We start from the raw sequence: 22,877 nt of genomic DNA, 5'->3' as shown, positions 1-22,877 counted from the left end.
CTCTGGGATTTTCGTTGACTCATTCAAAGATAGTCTGTACTACAACATTGTGTTGTATCAAGACATTCAGCAATATTGAAATTCAACATACTTTACTTTTGCACTTATGATATGATGATAACGATTACTGTGATGTTAATTAACTATAACATAGGTGTCTTTTGAATCTTCACTTTGTATTGTAGAGAAATAAATTATGTTTTGCTTTTGCTTCCAATCTGTAGGTTTCACGTCTTTCTGTTACATATCTATAGACTTTCAGTCGTAATGTAATGTTCGTTTTTGAAAATATTAACAAGTTTTTATTTTGGGGGCTTTTCCTTCGGATAATTTACTCTAGTGTCCTCTGCCACACAGCCATGATGCTTGTTAACCTTGCGCCATCTCTACAGCTCTATCGCAGTGATCACAGTGTGATTTAATCACTTTATTCGTTTGTAGACATTATCCCGGTGGGCAGATGACGCAGTTGTACTGTTTTTGCTTTCCATTTTAACATTTTACAGTGCGTTTATGGCTTTAGCCATAAAGGTTGCTAAAACGTGTTATAAAACCAATCCAAAGAAAACACATGATCTGTTGATTAGAAAGATGGAGCAGTGGGGTAAGACAACATGCATCGAGATTGCCGTGAATGCACACGATAACGGATTTATATCCCTACAAGTTTGCCTTGATCTCTTCGACAAGATATGGATGGGTGGATTAAAGCAGGAGAATAGCATAAAGAAGGTAAGTAAAATTCCTCACTGATTATGCAAGGTTTAGCCAATTAAATTAATGTATACACTGATTGTTGCTCTGCTCTCCGTAAGTTATCAATAGACATCAATGTGTGACAACGTGTTGAAAATAACATCCATTGACGTTTCAAAAATCATAGAAATACCTTTACTGTTACATTTGTATTTTTTTGCTGAAACGTTTTAATGAAAATAAAGGAGGAAAATAGTCACATTAAATTGTTCTGAATGTTGCTTACGTTGCTATCATGCATGTAATGCTATCGAGTTAGTATGATGTTATTAGTATTGTTTTGAGGTACAAAGGTCTTCGTATTGTGTAATACCGCTCCGGTGGCCTAGTGGTTACAGCGTCCGCCTCGGAAGCGGGAGGTCGTGGGTTTGACTTACAAAAATGGTACTAGCACCTGCCTCGCTGGGCACTCAGCGTTAGGAGGTTTGTGTTAGGACTGGTCGGCCTGGTGTCAGAATAATGTGTCTGGGTGGGACATCATGCTACATGATGCCCCAGTGCTAGACATCACTATAAACTGCCACACTGCATATATATTAGCGATATTACTGACATATTGTTAAAGCTACCTTAAAAATCCTGATCACACACACAAGTATTCAATGAAGTTCACAGTGGCTGAAATGTACATCCAAGATCATTTCTAAAACGTAACGAAACAAAACGGAATACGTTCAACATGCATAACACTAGTAACATCTATGCTCAAGTCCACTTTTATAAAAAATATCGGATAATGAAGCTAATTTATCAGATTCGGCCCACACCAGTCAATTGTCTTGTACTGAATGGTGTATGCTTTTCTGTGTAATCTAATTAATTCTTCACCATCCTAACACATCTACTGTATATTCTGGGAGAGAAACCTACTTCCTTTACTTTTCTTAATATTTAGAATCCAAAAGAATTATCTCGAACATTATAACAAACTTTTGTAAATGCGGTATATGTGACTTGAACAACCCGACACCACCAGTAACATAATTTGTACTATGCAAAAAGTTGTGATGTATTTGATTAAAATAATATAAGTATATCCAAATTATTTTTCCTTTCTGTGTTTATACAGTTGCATCGAAATATATATGGAAAAGAATGCCACATCCGTAGGAAGTGTAACTCCTACTTTAACACAAACAATAAAATTGACCAGAAATACTTACTTAATTTGATTGCTTCAAGTTATAAGCCCATTGACAGTTAATGACCTAGTGTTTGATTCTAATTGATAATGTATTTATTTAAATCATCTACATGCCCGTGCATGTTTTATAGTGACTGTAGGTCTCATACAAGTCGATGTTTTGCTGGCATGTTTTCACTATCAGAGCTCTGTAACAATGTTTTGTTATTTCAATCGGTCTTAGCTTTGGTCCTTGACAGCATCAGTTTTCATGTATCATATTTTATTTGTTCTGACCAGATTATTATAAATTAATTCATTAATGTCTTTTGCCAAGCGACGTATTATTTCCCCGCCTATTGGCAACTAAGTTTCAGCAATGTTTTGTAGAACGAACTTTGTCTGTCTTAGTAATCATTACATTGATGATGCACAAAGCATTTGAGGAGCACGTAGCAGAACCTACAAAGACTACGCCATTATTGCCAAATGGCGAGATCCATGCCTTATATGACACGAGCGGATCGGTTCCTTGTAACGCAATGCATGCTTGTTATCTTTTTAGTATTTAAAAGAGAGAAATTATGAATTTCACCAAACTGCATATAATCGAATGAGTTGTTCTTTCGGAGTTGTTCCTTAAGCTTGTCGGCATCTTTGGAGTAATAAAGCTTGAGCCATGAAGTCTGCTCGTGAAAGTCCGTTTACTACTCAGCGGAATTATTGATACGTTTATCTTGTAAAATTGACATTTGGAAGTGCGGTAGGTTTTCCATTGAATTGACATATGTCAGGTAAATCAACCTTGTCATCCAATATAAAGAATATGTACCTTTCCATCTTTTCCTCCGTTAGACGAAGACAGGTCATAAGCACCATTGATGTAGATTATTGGATAAAAATAATGTATTATGTTCGTATACAAATGAGTTCTTACAAAGTCAGTGACCATCGATAAGCATAGTATAATGTGGAACAATTTTTTAAAAATAAATATCCTTTGACTAGGCCGTCGCATATTGGTGGTGCTGCGAGCAAAGGTCTGATATGAATTGTTCTTTAATATGCCAGCGCTGTCGGTTGATATTTGTATCTGACGGGTAATACCCTTACTGGCATATTTCTATTCGCCTGCCCGATTTGTGAAGGTTGTGATCCTTGGTCACTCGCATGTCAATGACAAGAGTGAACTAGGCGCGATAAAATTGACCCCCCATTGGTGATTTCGGTAAATGACACGTACATACGCATTGTTAGGCACACAGTAAACTGTAAAGACAATTTATTTATTAATTGATTTTCAAGGACCATGTGTCCTTTCCATAATTTGGATTTGTGGAAGTGTCATTAAGCTGAGTAAGACAGCCTTAATACTGCTCGCAGGTGAGTTCATGTTTATATTCCATGTTATATTGAATTCCTCTTTCAAAAGTAAGAACTCTGTTATAATACATGGAAACTTTATATACTGATTATTATTGTTAATGCATTGGCCATTTTGACTGTGATAAAAACTGTCTGACGTTAGTTAAGCAATACTTATTATAGCTATTCTGCTATAGATGATCACTATTTTGGTTTCTTCGTCATTATCAGCCGTGCACACTTTATCTGTGTAGGTCATTTGAGCTAACCTGGTAACCTCTAAAGTGGATAGCACATTATGCACATTTCACCGAATACGCTGAATCTGAGGGTGAAGTAATGCATCATAATTTATTCCGACAGAGACTCTGATATCGGCTGTTAATAGATTATAGTTATAAGTAAAATATGATCCTGTCTGTAGATCCACACCTGAGCGAATTAAATTCATCATCTCACTTTGACCAGCACAATTCAGCTTTATTCATGCTTTATTCATGCTTTTGTATCACATCATTTTATATTCTTGATATATGAGTCATCTGGTCTGCTCGTTCATCGAAATCAGTTTGTGAACATCATACCCCTACTCTTAAGGTAATCACCTGGCCTTGTGCACCAAGTATATCCTAGATGTAGATTATCTAATTCGCGTGTATTTTCTCTCTTCCTGCTTTGGTAAATCACATTGATGAACAAAAACGAAAGAGACAAAACCATTTTCTAATATAGGATGTAACGGTGGAAAGAATCCAACGTGTTGTTTCTCTTCTAAAGCCTCACCCCAGTGTGTTGCAAACATAAATATTTAGTCCGTTTCAGTGATCGCATAGGAAGCAACAACGTGCATAAAATGCTGAAAAATATGCAACAAAGGATGAGATTACAAGGTCATCGGTGTAAGTACGATATATGTTTAAAGACAAACCTTGCTCACACAGTGAATATTCCACAAGTATTAAACTGATCCATCTAATTACTGATTATTGCAAGATAAATAAGTAAATATATGTCTCTGTATATTCTGATAACGTAGTGTGATGAAAACGAACCATTGCACAAAATGGATTATTAATACAGTTTGCGAGCATAATCATGATGTTAAGATATCTAACATTTCATTTGGCATCATGTCTGTATTATTTTCATGTTTATAATCAGCTGAATTATTACATGTTTCAGCATCAGAAAATAATCAACGATGTAGATAAATTCGTGTTTCTTCTCTCTCTCTCTCTCTCTCTCTCTCTCTCTCTCTCTCTCTCTCTGCGAACATCTTTATCGCATGATTTCGTGGGTCATATAAAATAAACCAAGCCCATTTTATTGAGATGTCACTCATTCCGTGGTGGTCATCCGCGACAAATCCTCAAAAAACTTTGTGGTTGAGCTAGTCTTCTCCAGCGGCTGTGGCGATTCCTTCAGGACTCTCAGAGAGCTCAATGACAATTTGTTTAAACCTATCTAATATCCCTCCACCACCAGCGTGGGGTTTCGTAAAATCGCATGAGCTGTACTGATGATTGCATGAATTAATTAAGTTTTTATTTTAATCATTGCATTCTGAACTGTATTTACATGTTCTTTCATGGAGTCTCGAATTGTTTTCGAGCCAATCATTTTGCAATATTCGTGATGGGATTTGAATTAAACTTTAATATGTACTCCGACCTGTTATAGAATGAATATTTATTTTCTTTTAGGATCCAAGCATAAAAGGTTATTTTCTCTGAGATGTAACTTAGTTGAAGCAGAAACTGTATGTAGCTCTCAGGAAAAAGCAAATGCAAATGCAAATAAATTTACCAAAACAAGTGATTTTCAAATAAATGATATGATAGAGAACAGTCATCACATCACTTTGCAATCTTACTCTTTTCTGCTGTTCACGTTATTACTCCAGATTGTTTATTCATCTTGTATTACCCACCAAGCTCAAGTGGTCTTGTTTTTCACTATTATTTGATATATAGTTGCTTCTTGTCCAACACTCGTTAACTTTGTACAATGAGTAATTAAATATTGCCATAATTAATAAAAATGAAAGAACCTTTAAACAAATTCCTTTCAAAAACCACTATACAAAATCGATCAAAGGCAATCTCATTTTGATAGACTTTGTTTCAGTCTCTCATAAATGTTGCTCATTAATACTTTAAAGAAAAATAAAATTTGACTGCATTTTATAGAAAGCACACTTCTTATTGGGACGAAGAAGTCAAAGTGATGTCAGAAATGGATATAATTACTAAAGATATAAAACAAAATTAACAAACAGATATAACCAATTGACACTGAGTTCATATAATTTGACCTCATTCGACAGACCGTATTTGACCGTACATACGTTAATGTATCCATTTTGCATCGTTCATCACTTATCCGCAATTTCTAGTTATGTAATGTGCCATGATATAGAAAAGGCGTTTCAATTATGTACAAATTATATTCATGTACCATGCGATATGGACGAATGATAAGTAACATAAAGAAACTTTGCAACGTGGATTTTGTAAACTTATTCGATCAACATCATTGAAAGCCATTTTGTTACAAACAAGCTCAGATAATTTGGACAAAAGCCTCCACGTATGGCTGTTTTACATATATCAGTCTGGTGAGTGATTTCCAGTCCACTTAGGTCTCTTAAGCACTTTTACTGGTGGTTTCAAGAAAGGACTTTTTTATTATAATTAATCACAAGCCACCAAGAGAATGAAATTGGTATTTGATATGATTATCTATATTCATTTATCAATGAATTTATTACGTGTACCATCTATATTAAGCTGTTCTTGTTTAGATAGATATTTATAACATAATCCATATTAGCACAATTTAGTAAACACCAAATGAAAACGGCATACATTTGTATATGCATATTATTATACATAAGCAGATAACATGATGCTATCATAAATTTTTTTAAAAACATTTCTAAAATGTTTCTCTTTTTGAGGACTATTTGGTCCTCATTTGTAGCACATATTTTAGAGGCACAAGTTAGTGTATAACTAAAATTGTTTGGTGAACCCGTGTACACTTTATGTTTCCCAGGTGGACAGAATTTGTGAATTCCAGAGTCCTGTTCATGTTTTCAAAGTCATGATTTTTGTTATTCATTTACCGGTACTCAATTGTTATTTGTTTTACCATACGTGTAGTAGTGGCATTAGTGTAATAAGCAGTATTATTTAAATTTTGGGCTCTTTGTAGCTGTATGGTTATAAAGTCCAATCAATGTGAGGGATCACAATCAATCATGGACGATATAAACTGATAGCTGTTAATTTTTGTATACATACATTGCTTTCGTCAAACTAATTTGTACAAGGTCAAAGTTGATTTAAAACTCATGATTAAGAGTTTGCTTTGAGACGATAAACTCCACTCCTTAATGCACAGATAGCTTGGCCTGGTCCATTAAGAAATATCATTAGCATATTTGCATTTACATGTCGATGATGTGTTTATACTGTCAAGACATGGCATCAGTAATTACAATCTTTACTAAAATGTCTAATGTGTTTGACTAAGACATTTAATCGGCAGGAAAACGTAATTTGGTAGGCATATGCTTTATAATATGTTGATGAGTTGTTGATATTTCCTTGACAATACACATGTTCAAGCATGACAAAGAAATATTGAAAACATTGAAGCAAAAGCCATTATGGATAAGCAAATGACATTTTATATTCGGGTCTGCTTGTTTATGCAGATGACCCGTTTATATTTGTATGCCTTCTTAAGAACGTTAACATTTTTCCAAATTTGTAGTCACTTCAGACTGAAACTTGTTGGTCTTTATTTGGAGCACACAAGGTTTATGAACCCAAATCAAACTCCGTATTAATATACGTAATAAATCATTAAAGGGACGATGTCATAGTTTTAGAATATTCAGGTATGGATCATTCAAATTCATGCACTAGTACAACCTTCTAAAAATGTTACATGGTCAATGTCATGTGAAAGTCATAGTTACAATTTCTAATGTATGGACTTTTTCAAATTTTGTTTTTTATGCATTCAGAAAAAAAATCCATACATTATTGCTGAGATAGCTCTGAGAACCAATGATGCTCTTGATTGTCACTGTACCGTTGTATCTGTATTAAAGTATTTTAAGCAATAAAGTGTGTAGATATACATCGAACTAATTTATACTCCATTTTTCAGCTACTGGCATGTATGGCTGTTCCACCTTTGATCCCACGGCTCGTACGCTATGAGGAAAGAATGGATGATCAGGGGAATTCAAGTAGTGATGGGGATATAAAGGAAGCACAGGTCAAATTACTCTTCACTTACCAACTACTCTTAGATTTTTTTGTTCGCCGACATGAATATGGAATGACCTTCTTGCATTATAATTTTCTATTTGTCTGTATATACGAATTAGTCTATTGTCTTAACTTTGGATTCAGGGCTAACTTCACCTTTAATTTTGACTGTTGAAATATTTTAAATATTTAAAAACTTATTGGCCCTGAATCTTGGTCATGCTAACACCATTATAGCTAATTATGGCATGCATATCTATATCGGCAAAAGCTTTTGATGAATTTAATTTCAAGCATAATTTACACTAAGTATATTACAACTTGCTTATCTTATATTTGCCTTCTGCAACCTACAATCACTATGAAATGTTAAAAGTCAGACGTTTCATGCAGATTTATACGCATTCATTCTTGTTTGATTTCCAGTTTACAGCGTGTCGCATCATTTACAAGAGTCATTATCACTGACATTATGTCCCACATATGTTTATTTTCACAAAAAAACACGCCAACACATATCTGCTTTATATGAATCTTTGAACTTAGGAATGCTTGAATTATTTTTGAGCATTCCAAAGTATCTTTTACATAAATTCAGATACCTGATTATCCACTTAATTTTTTTCCAATATAACTGCACTGGTCCATTTATTTAAACCGCATTTGGCTGAAGTTTTACATTGACTGTGAATAAGTTTCCTTTCTTGCATTTCTCAATATCACTTGCAGTGTTGTTCATCCTAACTTGGTTGTCCTAAAAATAACGAATACATGTTTTGACTCGGACAAGCGGATTTTTACCGACGATTGCTCAAATGAATTTGATTTCTAACGTAAATTGTCGTCATTTAAATACTTTCTGCCGATGAATTTCTATTCTCCTTACTTTCGTTTACCAACTTACTAGAGTTGTCTGTATTCAGTGTATTTGTCATGTCGTCTTGAAAATGTTCTGCATTTTTGGCCATAAATTGGGATGAAACATGATCTCTTTCTGATGTAGTCATGCTAAATAGCTGATGTATTTTTACTATGCTTATGTTTGGCTGAGGATGCTTCGCCATTGGACATCAATAGACTACTTAATGCTAGATGTTTTTACATGCTACAACTATCAGGTACTCCAAATTTGCACAACGGATGCAAATTTAATTGTGTTAGTAGCAGTTAACAAAGTACATCTGCTAAACAAAACATGTTTCCTTGTCAGTCACGTTACTGCAATTGCTTCTTATTTTGTAACATACAAGAAATATACTTTCAATACATATTGTTCCCTTGATATTCACCAATACATTACACATATCAGTCTAGATAAATATTCAAATCTGAATGTTATATTTGTACTCGCTGCATTTTGTGTTTCATTTATGGTTACAAGTAATTGTTTGCTTGAGATAATCTTTCCTTTAATTATGTGTGTTCATATTTGTTTCATTGTTCTAATTCCATATATCAACTGATGTGTATAATCCAGAAGTCAATATGCTGCGGTTCACTAAAAAGAAGGTAAAAATATTCTGAGGTACTTTCCTTGTGTATGCATTCTTGCTTTTAACTATAGGTTTTGACACGAAATTTTCTTTATTAATTTGTGTATCTTCAACCACAAGTGACTGCATTGTAGGTGCTAAATCAACAAATTATTGTATTAGTGGTGTTCATTATCGTCATGTTTAATTTTACCTACACTCTCAGCAAATAATTTGATTATCCTGAACAGCAAATTTACTAATTCATACCCTTTAATTTCAATTCCTTCACAAGCTATTTTATGCGTTTCTAAAGTAAATTAGCCTCAAATAAAGGTAAACATTCATATTGTCTGCTAATAAGTATGTACAAATTATAATCTATTTGCAATGATAACAGCACGATTGTTTTTTTTTTTTTTTTTTTTTTTTTTTTGATATTCGTAAACTGTCAGTAGTATTTGTTCCATCGTGATTTGTAGGGACATAATCCATTTTCCAATCAAGAGACCCTAATATACATTCAAGTATTCAAGATTTCAAATTAAAAATGTAAGGATAATTTAGTCATTTTATTGTGCACTTTACATCATTGTTTGCTGGATATAATATTGCTAATACATACAACATAACAATTGAATTAACTTAATTCTTATGTTAATTGATTTTGTGTTTGCAAACTCTTTTGATAGTGTTGTATAGCATTACCCTTAATTAAATTCTATATTTGTAAGTTTAATTCAATATAACAATCCAGTTACACCTTAAATGTATGAAATTTGCCACACATTCTTCTAATTTCAAACATTGTTAGTGCTAGCACCATTTCACTTAATTCCATTTTCGGCAACATTGTATGTTTCAAATTTCATTATTGATATATAAATTATATTTTTAACCATTATTTATATGTTGATCCATACTAAGAATCTTCACGATCTGATTTTTGTTCACACAGTTCTAAAATGAGAGCTTTATTATAATTGTTTTCATGTTCATTGTACATATAATTCTCTAATAAATGATTTGTGACGCTTATTTTAAAACAAAAATATTAAAGAGTATTAATGCTAGTTCTGATAGTTTTTCATCTGATGCTAATTTGTTTAAATTTTCCATGTACTAGTCCAGGTGGGTTTTTTGGGGGCGTTTGTAATGTATTTAGGCTATGGCATTGTTTAGTTGTTTTAATAGCTCTACCAGTCATAAACCAGAAACAAAACATATGGGATCGTCTATTGTCCGTCATCCGTCGTCGATCTGTTAGCACAATATTGTAATCACTACTCCTCTTAAACTGCTTGTATGGTTCCGAATGAGCCAACGAGATAATCCTGTAATCGATTATCTTTCAAAATGAAAGCCGTGTGCAGCTTTCATTAAAGTATTCTTACGATGCTTACTTAGGTCAGATCCAAATGGTACCGATTTGACTGACAGTATTGCTGACAAATCAGCCACATTGAAATGTTCATATTGATGCTTTCACTGAATGGATAGTTATATCGGCACACGGTTTTCAAAAAAGTTCTAATTATTTTATGAATAGGCAACTTATTCAGTATAGACGACCTTGGAAAAAGGTCTGATGAAATAATATTCATCGGATATTTCATAAGATACAGTACAATTAATCATTTTTAAAGGGTTTTCATAAAATTATGGAATTCAACATGATGTTAATCTTAAGGAAAAAACAAGACAAACAACAGCGTTTATGATTTTGTTGATTTACTTATAAAGTATTCTTAAGATAATAGGAACAACAAACTTTATTATATTTTCTTTGAAATGTTTAAGCTCCATAGCGTCAGTTTTTATATACCATCGATCTAACAAGATACATTTTAAAAAATTGTCATTCATTATGGAATAAAATGAAAATGCAAATTTAGTTCTTTGCTACTTCAAATTATCTTTGAAATAAGGTCCTTATAACAATTCAGTGCCATTCTTGTTTCTGTTGTCAAGAATCGTATCTGATTTGACTGTCCCGGAAACCCATATTCCTCAAGCTTGAGAGTCACATCCATGGAATGAATTATTGATCCTCCGTCCCTTGTTTGGTGATTGCACTGTGTTGAACTGTTGTCATTTAAGAGGCTATACTGTCACCAACTATGCCCGCTGTGCTCTCATACTATCAGTTACTCTGCCAAATTACCTGTTACGTTGCCACAGTTATGCTGCTTCATTAACATCTACTCCGCCACACTACCAATTATGCTGCTACACTAAAAACCTTGCTGTCATATTGATAGACCTATGCCGCGACACCACCACACCATCAGCACTATGCCTGTAGTAAATTGTCTAAATCAGACACCTCCTGAACAGTCTCTCCACATATCAAATGAATCTTACAGGTACTAAAAGAAGTACTTGACAGGCCCAAGGCTAAAGTACCCTTACACATCATGCGATATGGGTATCTCGCTAAGAATGACCTACAATGAGATGCCAGTATTACTCAGATAATATTATTCAAAGAAAAACAATATTTTAGGCAACGCTGTTCGCGTCAACGTAAACAATTACGCATTATTATTCTAAGGCATCACCATGTTATGTTCTTGCCTTATTCCGTGACAACCGTATATTCATGATACAGAATATACAAGGCAACCTTTAACATCATTTGAACCTGACTCTACTGATTTGGTTATGCAGAGCGCTCCAAAATCACATGAAGGCAATCCGATTCCAACATCACTGCTGCTTTGAGTGCTTAGATTCAATATTTATTTTTTTTGGTAACCGATGTTATCAATACTTAACTCTCATTTGGTGAATCTCATTATTTCTGAAAACTGCCATTGCAAAGCTTCTGCTCAATAAATCGACACATGACACATGTTATCTAAAGAACAACCGCCCTGTTTCTAACCTCTCGTTTATTTAAAAAATCTTTAAAAGAAGATAATTTATATTTTTATCTCATCTGAATTTAAATAGTCTTTCTTACTATCACCCTTGCAATCGTACTGCAACTGTCCTTCTGAGAGTCGTTAATGACCTTCTCTCTGCATTGTATACAGGAAAGATAACAATCCTCCTTCATTAGTCTGCAGCATGTATTTGGATGTAGCCTTAATTATTTTGAGTCAACAGGACACAAATCATGTCCGTATATGGAAACATTACAACCCAGTTGAACCTATGCTTTTCTATTCCACAAGGTTCTCACGTTCTCTTTATATTGTACACTGTATATATGTAGGGGTAGATATTACTAAATATCAGGCATGGATATAAGTTATATAATTACACATATAATCATACTAATCTGCTCACAATGGTGCTGGACTACCTCCTGGTGCATCGGACATGTTATAAACTCAACTCATGAAGAATTATAAGGCTATAACTTTTGGACAACTTGTTATTGCAAGTAATACACTTGTGAAAATGTATGCAAGGTATAATGTTAACACTCTTATGACAAATGACTTTGATGATAAAATAATCTTGATAATCTTGATAATGCAACACAGATAATACATGATATTTATTCGTAAAAAGGTGAGAAACAAAACAAGCAAAATAAACAAAATATATTTGCAAAAAAAAGAAAATATGTGAATATAATAATAACTGATGTTGATTAATCATTTCGAATGGTGACAATATATTCGATATGGAACAAGTGAGGAACAACAAAATGATTATCAAGCACTATCAGTTTAAACATGTATATAATTATAAATATTAACAATATGATGATATTGCAGATTGTGTATCAATAAGCTCATTAGGGTTGAAAGTGATTTTAAATATTGTCAAGATAACCATGCCACGTATAAAAAAATCAACAATATATCAACAGGATCATTAAATATGAGTGATAGCTTTATTAAATATAGTATAATACAGTTCAAGATAAAGATGGCACTAATACATATTATGTTGACCAAAACGTTACGATAACCAAACCACATATCTAACAACAATTCCGGTGATGCAATGACATGTGATCTAAATAAGGAATGTCATAAAGTCACATCTTTATATAAACCACTAGAGGACAATAAGCTGAAAATAAATTATCTGCTCATAAATTAGTGACTAATATAGAATCAGAAGCAGTATGCAGTGATCATTAATATAAATTTGCTTTAACTTTGACCAAAAATATATACAAATATACTGATTTTAATCTAAAGGTATAGTCATTATGCAAATCGGTACATCTACAGACATCAACAATTGGCCACAAGGTAATATTTTTAACTGAGACATAAGCTAGTTTTCAATTGGATAAAACTTCTATAAAAAACGCCTCTATAAGCTCTGAAAGGTGTAATAATCAGGGATAATCTTATCATTGTTGATTAACAGTTGCAGAAATTGTATGTAGTTAGGATTGTATGGATTTGTCAAAGCATGTAGAAAGATTACCTATGTTTTAGTTAGGCATTCCGAAGTGACGTCCGCGCATATTATTATATGAAACAGGTAGTAAGGACATTGTAAGAAGTTTATTTATAAGCAAACCTTACCGACTCGACTGATCAACAAGCATAGAAAAATTAATTTTAAATTATGCATCTTGTTAAAACCGATATAATTATATTGCATTCGCATAATTTATTATATCATGCATTTTTTATTGACCATGACAAATCAGACAGTATTTTAATCGGCGATATGAATGAATTAAAAGTATCATGTGAATATAATTCCATGTGCATGTAACATATTAAAAACTGTAAATTATATTATTTTACTCACTGGAACGTTTCCTTCTGTCTTATCAAGATTATCTATTTAAAAATAAAAGTTTTGATTTCGTTCTCTTGATCACAGTGTTGTTATTACATTTATTAATTATTACCTAATGTTGGTTTTGAAGGAAATGTATCTTTATTTGGCTTTGCTATAAAATATTATATGTATGTATGTATGTATGTATGTATGTACGTACGTACATACGTACGTATGCATGTACGCATGTATGTATATATATATATATAGATAGATAGATAGATAGATAGATAGATAGACAGACAGACAGACAGAGACAGAGAGAGGTAAAATACCTACATAATATTGCGTCAGTTGTTTATATGTGTGGCATGTGTATATTAATTATGTAATAATGTACATGCATGCCTGACTGATTTCAGTTCTTGAAAGACTGTAATTTTGGTAGAGTTTGATCAAACGTGCTATATAGATACCAATTATATTGATATCGGTTGAACATAACTACAGGCCAGATCCAGGTGGCGATGTTACATATCATTGGCTGAAATGATCAATAATTAATGAACTATGCGGTATCACCTTTTGAGCAGATCTGTTAAGCACTGTTATGTTATAAACATATTTTATGTACTTAAAATGAGCATCGTCTGAGAATATTTATGAAGCAAACAAGTATCTGATTGGCTGAGCGTATTATTTTTCAAGATATTGAATTTCAGTTTAATTTGTACCAGCTTGGTAAATAAAGCATTCATACATGCATTGCCATATATTGGGAAAGTAATTTGCATGAGGTCGATGTTAAGACTATATTTCGTATTGCAAAGTTGGTAGTTTGGTAAATAGGTTTATAGCATCATATCATGAATCAATTCAGCTATGAATAACATAGACACATAGAAATTATCCCTGTGTCCATCGAACCTATTGGCAAGGAAAATGAGATATGAAACTGTTGAACCACTGAAGATCCTAAAATGAAAGTTTACTTGTATAACTTTGTATATTCTAGTATTTTCATACCTACTGCCTCAATATCAAGGTTACAACAAACCATACTATAAAGTCATTGGCCTCTTTCATTTTTCTTTGGAACTTGTATAGATATTAGATCCTAAATTGGCATATAGTGTTATACTGACAAAATAATTAAGGAACATTGCACGGTAGGTATCCATTATTTTATTTGCTTAAAAATATAAGAAAGTTATTGGAAAACCTTTACACAGTTGTTTTCGATTTCAGCAAAGTGGATACATATCCAAAAGACAAAGCAATTGGCAAATCGGACCAAGTTAATCACAAATCAGAAAAAGGGACAAAGGACAGCTTACATAAAGCAAATGGCAAATCGGAGAAAACAAAAAATGCCAAGACAGATATGAAAACATGGAAGAAATTCACAACATTCTATAATGCACCCATTATAATATTTATGCATAATGTGGTAAGTCTCAAATATCCTATGAGTAATTTTATTTATCATGGATTGCACACTTGTACCATTTTATACAATTTAAAATGTGTAGGAGATCGCGTAAACACTAGCTGCATTCTATTAGGAACACGCACAAAATCTGGAGTGGTTTGTGTTTTTGGGCAGCAACAACAATATATGATTTAGCGTAAAAGACAATATGATTCGAACCTGCAACCATTTTGCCACAAGTTCGGCTCACGAATCACAATGCACTTATTTGTCCTGCTTCCATTGGTCACCTCCTGCAAAACTCAGGATGATGCATTGCTATCTTTTCATCTCTGAGCATGCACTGGTCCCAAAACCACATCATAATTTGCAAGCATGTGAGCTGTTCACATTAGCAAGTTTATTTAATTATTATTATATTATTTAATTACTTCTTTATTCAAACACTTTATTTTATTATTGTGGACATGCTGACAGGCATCTCATGGCTTATGGTTCACCATTTCTTTGTGCTTTATTGGAGCACTAATAGAAGGTGTTGTAAGAATAGAGCAATGTGTGACTTTGGCACACTTAATTGATTAAGTATAAAAGGCCAGATATGTACACAGCAAATAGGTATTCTCTTCATTAATGTGCTGATCATCTGCTTCAGATGCAAGTCATGCATTTAGAGGCTCCGTAAAGGCATTACATGGAACCTAATAATGATTACTAATGGGTACTAACACAGCTGCTGCTATCAGAGTAGACATAATTGTGGTGACAAATTATTTTAAATAAAAATGCAATATACAAACAAATCACTCTAAAATGCGATATGAGTGATATGATATATATCGCCATTCTCTTCAAGCTGGAGAATACAGTGTATGCACGTTTTCCTGAACTATATTTCTCTTGTTATGAACATCGATTCCTCTTTGTTTTATGATTGAATGCCTGATGGCATTTAATATTACCATACATATATGTATATTTTCCCCACAACTTTTTATATTTGTGACCTGTAGTTTCTCTAGCAACATTTACTCTTTGTATACGCAGGTCAATTCGTCTTTTCTGATATACTGTAACATTGGAAAAATACTCAATTTCAACATACGTTTTTTTATCAAACTCCAAACGAGGGCATACCATTTGGTTCTTGTTCAAGGTATCGATGCTCTTCAGGCAACAGTGAATGCTATCAGACTTTAACAATTTATAAAATCATATTCTTTAGACTTGCCATATGTATGTACAAAGTGCCCAGAAAAGCCTGTACTGAAAAATGAACAACACCTTCACCAAATAAATGTTGATGATAGTCCAAATTTAAGTTATGTTAGAGCCAACAAAAATGCATCATAGCAAAACCAGAAAAAGGAAATGTTTAAAAGGAGATTAGAGCTTACTATCCTTATCAAATCATGCACAGAACACCATGCGTCATGGTATAATTGCTCTTAAACTAAATGATTTACCTTCTGTAAATAAAGTCGTTCTATTTTTGTTTTGAAGTTGAAAGGACATGTGGCCACAGACCATATACATATTTTTGGTCTGCTAGCAGCTGAAATAGAAAAGGCATTTGTCAATATGGAAGAACATAGGTCAAAGGAAATGTTTCAAAGACTAAGGGAGGAACATGGTTTTCACAAACGTAAAGTCAATTTACTGCTTGAGCATACAGTTGATAAACGAATGCCTATTATGTTGTAACAGTTTAATAGGTTATCATAAAATGTTTCCAAATTATATTTCAAGATATATCGTTGAATTCTGTACCATAATCAGTCCAATGCATGAAAGTTCAGCCTATTGTATATCATGACAGTCTCTCTTGTCTTTAGTTCACAGTCCTATCCCCTGCCTTCTTTGTCTAGTTTAAGATAAGAGAAAATATAAATTTTCTGATAGTTGAAGACCATTTGCAATATAAATAATATATTCAAGTAATATGTCATAAACTCAATTCATCTTTGTGTTTATTAAGTAAACTTTAAGCTTTAAGCAATATCTATCAACTAAATGTAGGTGTTAATGTACTGCATATATTGTATTTTTGTTTTGTTGTTTTCCTCAGGAAACCTGTATAATAAGAATATTTCCAAATTAGCTTGCATAATCTTCCCATAAAATGCTGTCCCAAATACAATAAATGATAGAGAAGTCTTAAGGGAACAAATTGTCTGTTACAAAGGGTCACCATATGCTCAAAAGTTTATTTCGGCTATTGTCCTATTCTATGCCTAAATAAAAGACTTTTAAGAATATTTGTCAATATCCTAGGCCACAGGAATGTGGGAATATATCCAAAAGAAAAGTAGATAAAATACAAAGATAAATGCATTTAACTGCAAACCAACTCAATGGACGAAACTGAAAGCTGCTTTATTTGATAAAATAGTACAACTTAAAGTATACTTTTTCAAACAATCAACTCACTATCTATATACCGAGTATACATAATAGACTTAACTGGATCTTTGTTTTTAAATACTTTTTATTAATTATCTCCGTATATAAATATACACTATTAAAATTTATTTGTATGTATCTTTCTTTCTTTCTTTCCTCCAGTAAAATGATCTGCATTAATTGCCGGGTGTGTGTGTACTTTTTTGTATAATATACGCATTAAAAATTTAGGGGTCTTTCTTAATTCTTTCCAATACTATGTGCCATGTACGTACATATATGTAAATATTATAAAGAGACACAAGGATAATTAGTTCCATGCAATTAGTGGTGTCAGCCACCTTAAATAAAATGGTTTCTATTATTTTTATTATTGTTATTATTATTATTTTTATTATAATACAGAATGCCAGAAGAGAAATTTGTTTTAAAGAATATTTGTTTCCATGAAATAAATATTATACATATTCATGTAATCACATCTTTTTTATCAGAAAATCATTACTCCAGGCCATACCGGTGTATCAAAAACATCACTGATGCATTTCGCAAGCTCTTTACGCAGCTTTTTAATATTACACGTAAAAATACTAAGTATATTCCATTATAACATTGAAATGATGGATTTTTAAAACGTGCGTGGAAAATATGTTAAAAGAGTTTTAGAATCTAATTGTTACTCTGTCTCAGTTAAAATAAATTAATAACATAACATCCATGATTACGTACACTTTATACATTTGTATTGGGAGTAAAATATATATATATATATATATATATATATATATATATATATATATATATATATATATATATATATATATATATATATATATATATATATATATATGAAACTGAATATTGCACTTTTAAATTATCCATAAACAACTTTCTGGTCCATAAACCCTTAATATGGCTTGAATGCATTCACACTCAGAGCTTATTTCATAAAGCTATTTTCAAGTTTAAAATTTTATAAAACCTGATGATATTACAAGCGCGGGAATGTGATTATAACGTTAGAAGTTTTGAATAATCTTTTGATTATGAATGACACTAATTCACCTTTTTTCATTTAATAAAGACAGTAATAATATTTTGTTTTATTGTTGCTGACCAAAGTGTACAACAAGTATCCTGAAGATAAAGGAAAAAAGTTAGGTAATACATATTAGGTCTGGGATTGTCAAAGTAGACTGCAAGGAGTAAATTTCAATAAAAAGAATAAGAGAAGATCTATCTCATTTCAGGTATCCTTCATAGCCTTTCTTGTCCTGTACAGCTACGTTTTGATCAGCAAGTTGGAGGTACAGATGTCTGCGGCAGAATGTATACTTATGGTCTGGGTAGCTTCCTTCCTCGCCGGAGAGATTAAACAGGTTTTTTCACTCTATTGCATATAATTCCATCTGTAATTTTGTCAGAGTTTCAGAGTTTTCATTCCAAGCAATTCCCGTTTAGTAGTGAGTAACTTAGTGTTTTGGACAGTCCGTTTATAACAAATAAAAATACATACGCACACACACACACACACACACACACACACACACACACACACACATATATATATATATATATATATATATATATATATATATATATATATATATATATATATATATATATATATATATATATATATATATATATATATATATATATATATATATATGGTCCTAACACACTGGCGAATGTCGATAGAAATTCCTTTATTTATATAGTGACATTATTCGCGTTGTAAACACCGTACATGCATTCAGTGCATGCAGAGCGTCTGTTCCATTATTGTACAGTCATATTCAATATTGTAAGTGGGAACAGACTAAATAAACAATGGTGAAACCATGTCCAAAACATACATGATAATATCAAATCAATCCTAGTGAAAATGGTTGATCAATATCCAGAACTATTTCAGGATGTCTTGTAACATTATCACACCGATTTCCCACAGATATCTCATCTTCGTTATATTGGTCACCATACATGTGCTAGTTACCAATTTCCAAATATATACCTGCGTTTTAATCATTATTCCCAATGTGATGGTTTGTCCTCCATAAATTCAGATTCTTTAAGTCTCAAAAAGTCCCTAAGTCTCAAAAATGTACACTTTTCAACAATGTTTCACACAATATTGTACATGGAAAGCCAATGTCCTGTACAGAGGGAGAGGGACATTAATGCCAATTCAATAATTGATTTAATTGTAACGCTTTTCTTCTGTACACTGACATCCATACACATTTTGCTATTTTGACATATAATATTCCTTTTCAAGATGTTGATTATAGATATATGATTTAATATGTTGAAAATGAGACTATCATATGAAACGAGCAATGTATTAAAACGTTGTATATATTTTATAAGAAAACCCTTTGATGGCATTGCAACTGTTAACAAAATGCTACATAATATTAAAGTAAACAAGTTGGGAGTAGAGATATAGATGCAGAAGGCAAGTTTGGATAAGTGTCTGGCCGAATTAGGAGCAGACCACATAAGCATAGATAGTTAATGAGTATACGAAGAAAGACTGATCCAATTATATAACTGCAGTCATTTTCCTTCCAATCTGGAACACTGGCCTCTGACCCGCAATTGTTATTAAACTAGGTGATCAGGTTACATATAGCATAACAATGAATAATGCATTTAATATAGTTAGATCTAATGTAATAACAGTTCAAAACTTGTATTTTGTAATTTTGATAGACTTGTCAGTACCTTTTAGTTTCTATATATGTCTGTGAACTTTTATTATTTAGATTGATTACCACTCAGGTCATTATGTCCTCGTGCATAAGCTTGGTGCAAAACATTTCATTCAGATAACTTTTACAATTACCCCGCTTTAGGGATATTTCTCTCATAAAAATGCTATGAACTATTCTGCTAAACGTGTTCAAATTATTTGCACCGACATCAATGAAAGAGTGTGTACATTTGTATTGAGGCATTTAAAATGTTTTATTTTCTCCAGCTTAGCCTTTGCTTTTGCAAAATGAATTATTGGCTAGAGGTCAGTACAGAGGTACATACCAGATAATCAGACACTAAAGCTGGTTAATTTGTTCAAAGTGTCTGGAACAGCATTGAATAAAAATCAATTTACCAATACAATGTCATATTTGTATATAATATTGTTTTTTATTTTGACAAAGAATACCAGATTGTAATTGTATGAGAACGAATTATACGCTTCTTTGGAGCTGACATAACTTAGTATCGCCTTCACTTTCTTTTATATCATGAATTTCTAGCAAATGTTGATGGCTAGTTTAGCATTTGACCTACATTATGCAAATTTGAATCTGCCATGTTTTCTGATTCAAAGGAAACATTTATTAAACTTGCTAAATATAGTTGGTTTTAATTTGCTTTTCGGTGACATTAGAAGATATCGTAATATCATGAACACGGTTATTGTAAGTTTTGAAAATTACTTTTGCTTGCATTACATTCATTATAAATCACACTGCTCATATTAAATGCTATAAATATTATACATTCTTTCAAACGAGGATATTATTATTCTCTAATATTGTCAGTCCTCTTTAGTGCCTATATCAATACTACAAAATAATACACTTTTGCAAAACTCTTGATCACAGAGCACAGCATATAAACAATGCTGTTAGATGATAGGCCAATGTTCCAGTTACAAATACATAATTTCTTGTCATTATCTTAAAGAATGGCAAACACAAATATGGGAATATTGATATTGTGAATATTCAACATAACTGAATATTATTCATATTGTTTTGGTATACTCTACACATTTAACACTAGGAAAGAGATTATATTTGTGCCAAACAAGTACAAGTATGGCCACTGTGCACCTTCTCATTAGAACTAATGTTGCACGTCTCTCCTGTCATAAACAAATAACACTTGAACATTGAAAAACACTGTTTCGGTTTAAATTTTCAAAAGAAAACAGAAGATGGCAATAATCAATGAACGTGAGCAAAATAATGGAACAACTGAAGTTTAGAATCATTGCCATTAACTAGATGTGAATGCTATTACGAGCAGCAGAATAATTTGTTATTGGCTAGATGCTCATGAAATAGAAGAAAATGCCCTTCCTAAGGAACATGCTCATGCGGCCGATCCTAGGATGGCCAGGGTGGGTATAGAACCTGTCAGTGAGATTGAACTTTGCATTACAAAGCCAAGGCTTTAATTGGTGAGCAAACATAGCTTATAAAAGGTAATTTAATTATAAATATGGGCATATACATTTGCACATTGAACATGACAATTGTTTATCTCTGAAAGCAAACCCCGTTAGAACTTGTAAAACTGAAATATTGTAAATGTCTTTAAACCAGATACTGCAAGATATAAATGGGAAAAACTGAGGACCTAAATTAAAACAAAGACAGTTTTTTTCATGCATCCATGTACATGTGAAACGGATATGTAATTAAAGAAGTGTTGGGTATCTTTGCTTTAATATTCGACTAAGCCAAACACAAAAATGATAAAGTCCTGTTGTGCAAAATCTACCTATATAATTTCTAAAATATTAAATTTGGAAATTGTATGCTTTTTCATTGCAATTTAGCAAATTTGAAGATTTTTTTAATGTTTTTATACACTTGTGTATGCTGATATTTGTCAAGTTGAGCATGTTTTCACATAATCTATTAAAATATGGTTAGTTTAATTCTATTTGGGATATGTCAGTCCCCACTAAGGTAGAGCTTATTCATTTGTCTGTTACATTCCATTTTAACTTGTGACAACTACTCACCTTTTTCAAACAGGTTTCAAGAATACAGGCATCGTCTGTCCGCAAAAAATTGCTATTTTACATAGCAGATGGCTGGAATGTTTTAGATATACTCACAATTTTCCTGTTTATTATCGGAATGACTGTTTTGATGACCAATCATCAGCCAGTTGCTTTGGAAGTTGCTCGTGTCATTATGGGAATAGACCTAATGCTATTTTTCCTGAGAATTCTTCATATTTTTCACGCTCACAGACAGATAGGACCAAAGTTGGTGATGATCATGAAAATGGTATGTAGCCATTGCACTCGATTTTCTCTAATAAGGCAATCTTTAATTCCCAATGATCTATGTTTACTTCACTGTGTAAATCTTAGGATATAACATACATTATGAGCATATGTATGCTTGTCGTTTGTTTGTATGTATGTATATGGACATGCAAACATGTTCTCTCAGCAGCATAACTATTTTATCACTGAAATTTATTTCCACAAACTTGGTCTACCTATAGAAGAAATGGTGTAAAGACATACTTTACTAGTTAGATATTTCCATTTCTGATAGTTTATCCTCAGAAATAGCATG

The 22,877-nt window shown here is 32.4% G+C and overlaps 1 protein-coding gene across 1 annotated transcript in view; it reads left to right on the top strand.

Annotated features, from left to right (window-relative positions):
* The first annotated feature begins 591 nt into the window (after nt 1-591).
* The window catches only part of LOC149791456 (transient receptor potential cation channel subfamily M member-like 2), a 67,321-nt gene continuing 45,035 nt past the window's right edge, over nt 592-22,877 (top strand). Inside the window, exons 1-5 of the mRNA XM_089971363.1 lie at nt 592-732; nt 7,427-7,537; nt 9,008-9,039; nt 14,955-15,156; nt 18,792-18,920. Coding sequence (XP_089827489.1) covers nt 592-732; nt 7,427-7,537; nt 9,008-9,039; nt 14,955-15,156; nt 18,792-18,920 — 615 coding nt within the window. The remainder of the gene's footprint in view (nt 733-7,426; nt 7,538-9,007; nt 9,040-14,954; nt 15,157-18,791; nt 18,921-22,877) is intronic.

The sequence above is a fragment of the Sinohyriopsis cumingii genome, chromosome 9 (genome assembly GCF_028554795.1).
Source record: "Sinohyriopsis cumingii isolate HCF-2022 chromosome 9, ASM2855479v2, whole genome shotgun sequence".
NCBI classification, from domain to species: Eukaryota; Metazoa; Mollusca; class Bivalvia; order Unionida; family Unionidae; genus Sinohyriopsis; species Sinohyriopsis cumingii.
Note: the sequence above shows the minus strand (reverse complement) of the source record. Positions and strands in the feature narration are given on the sequence as shown.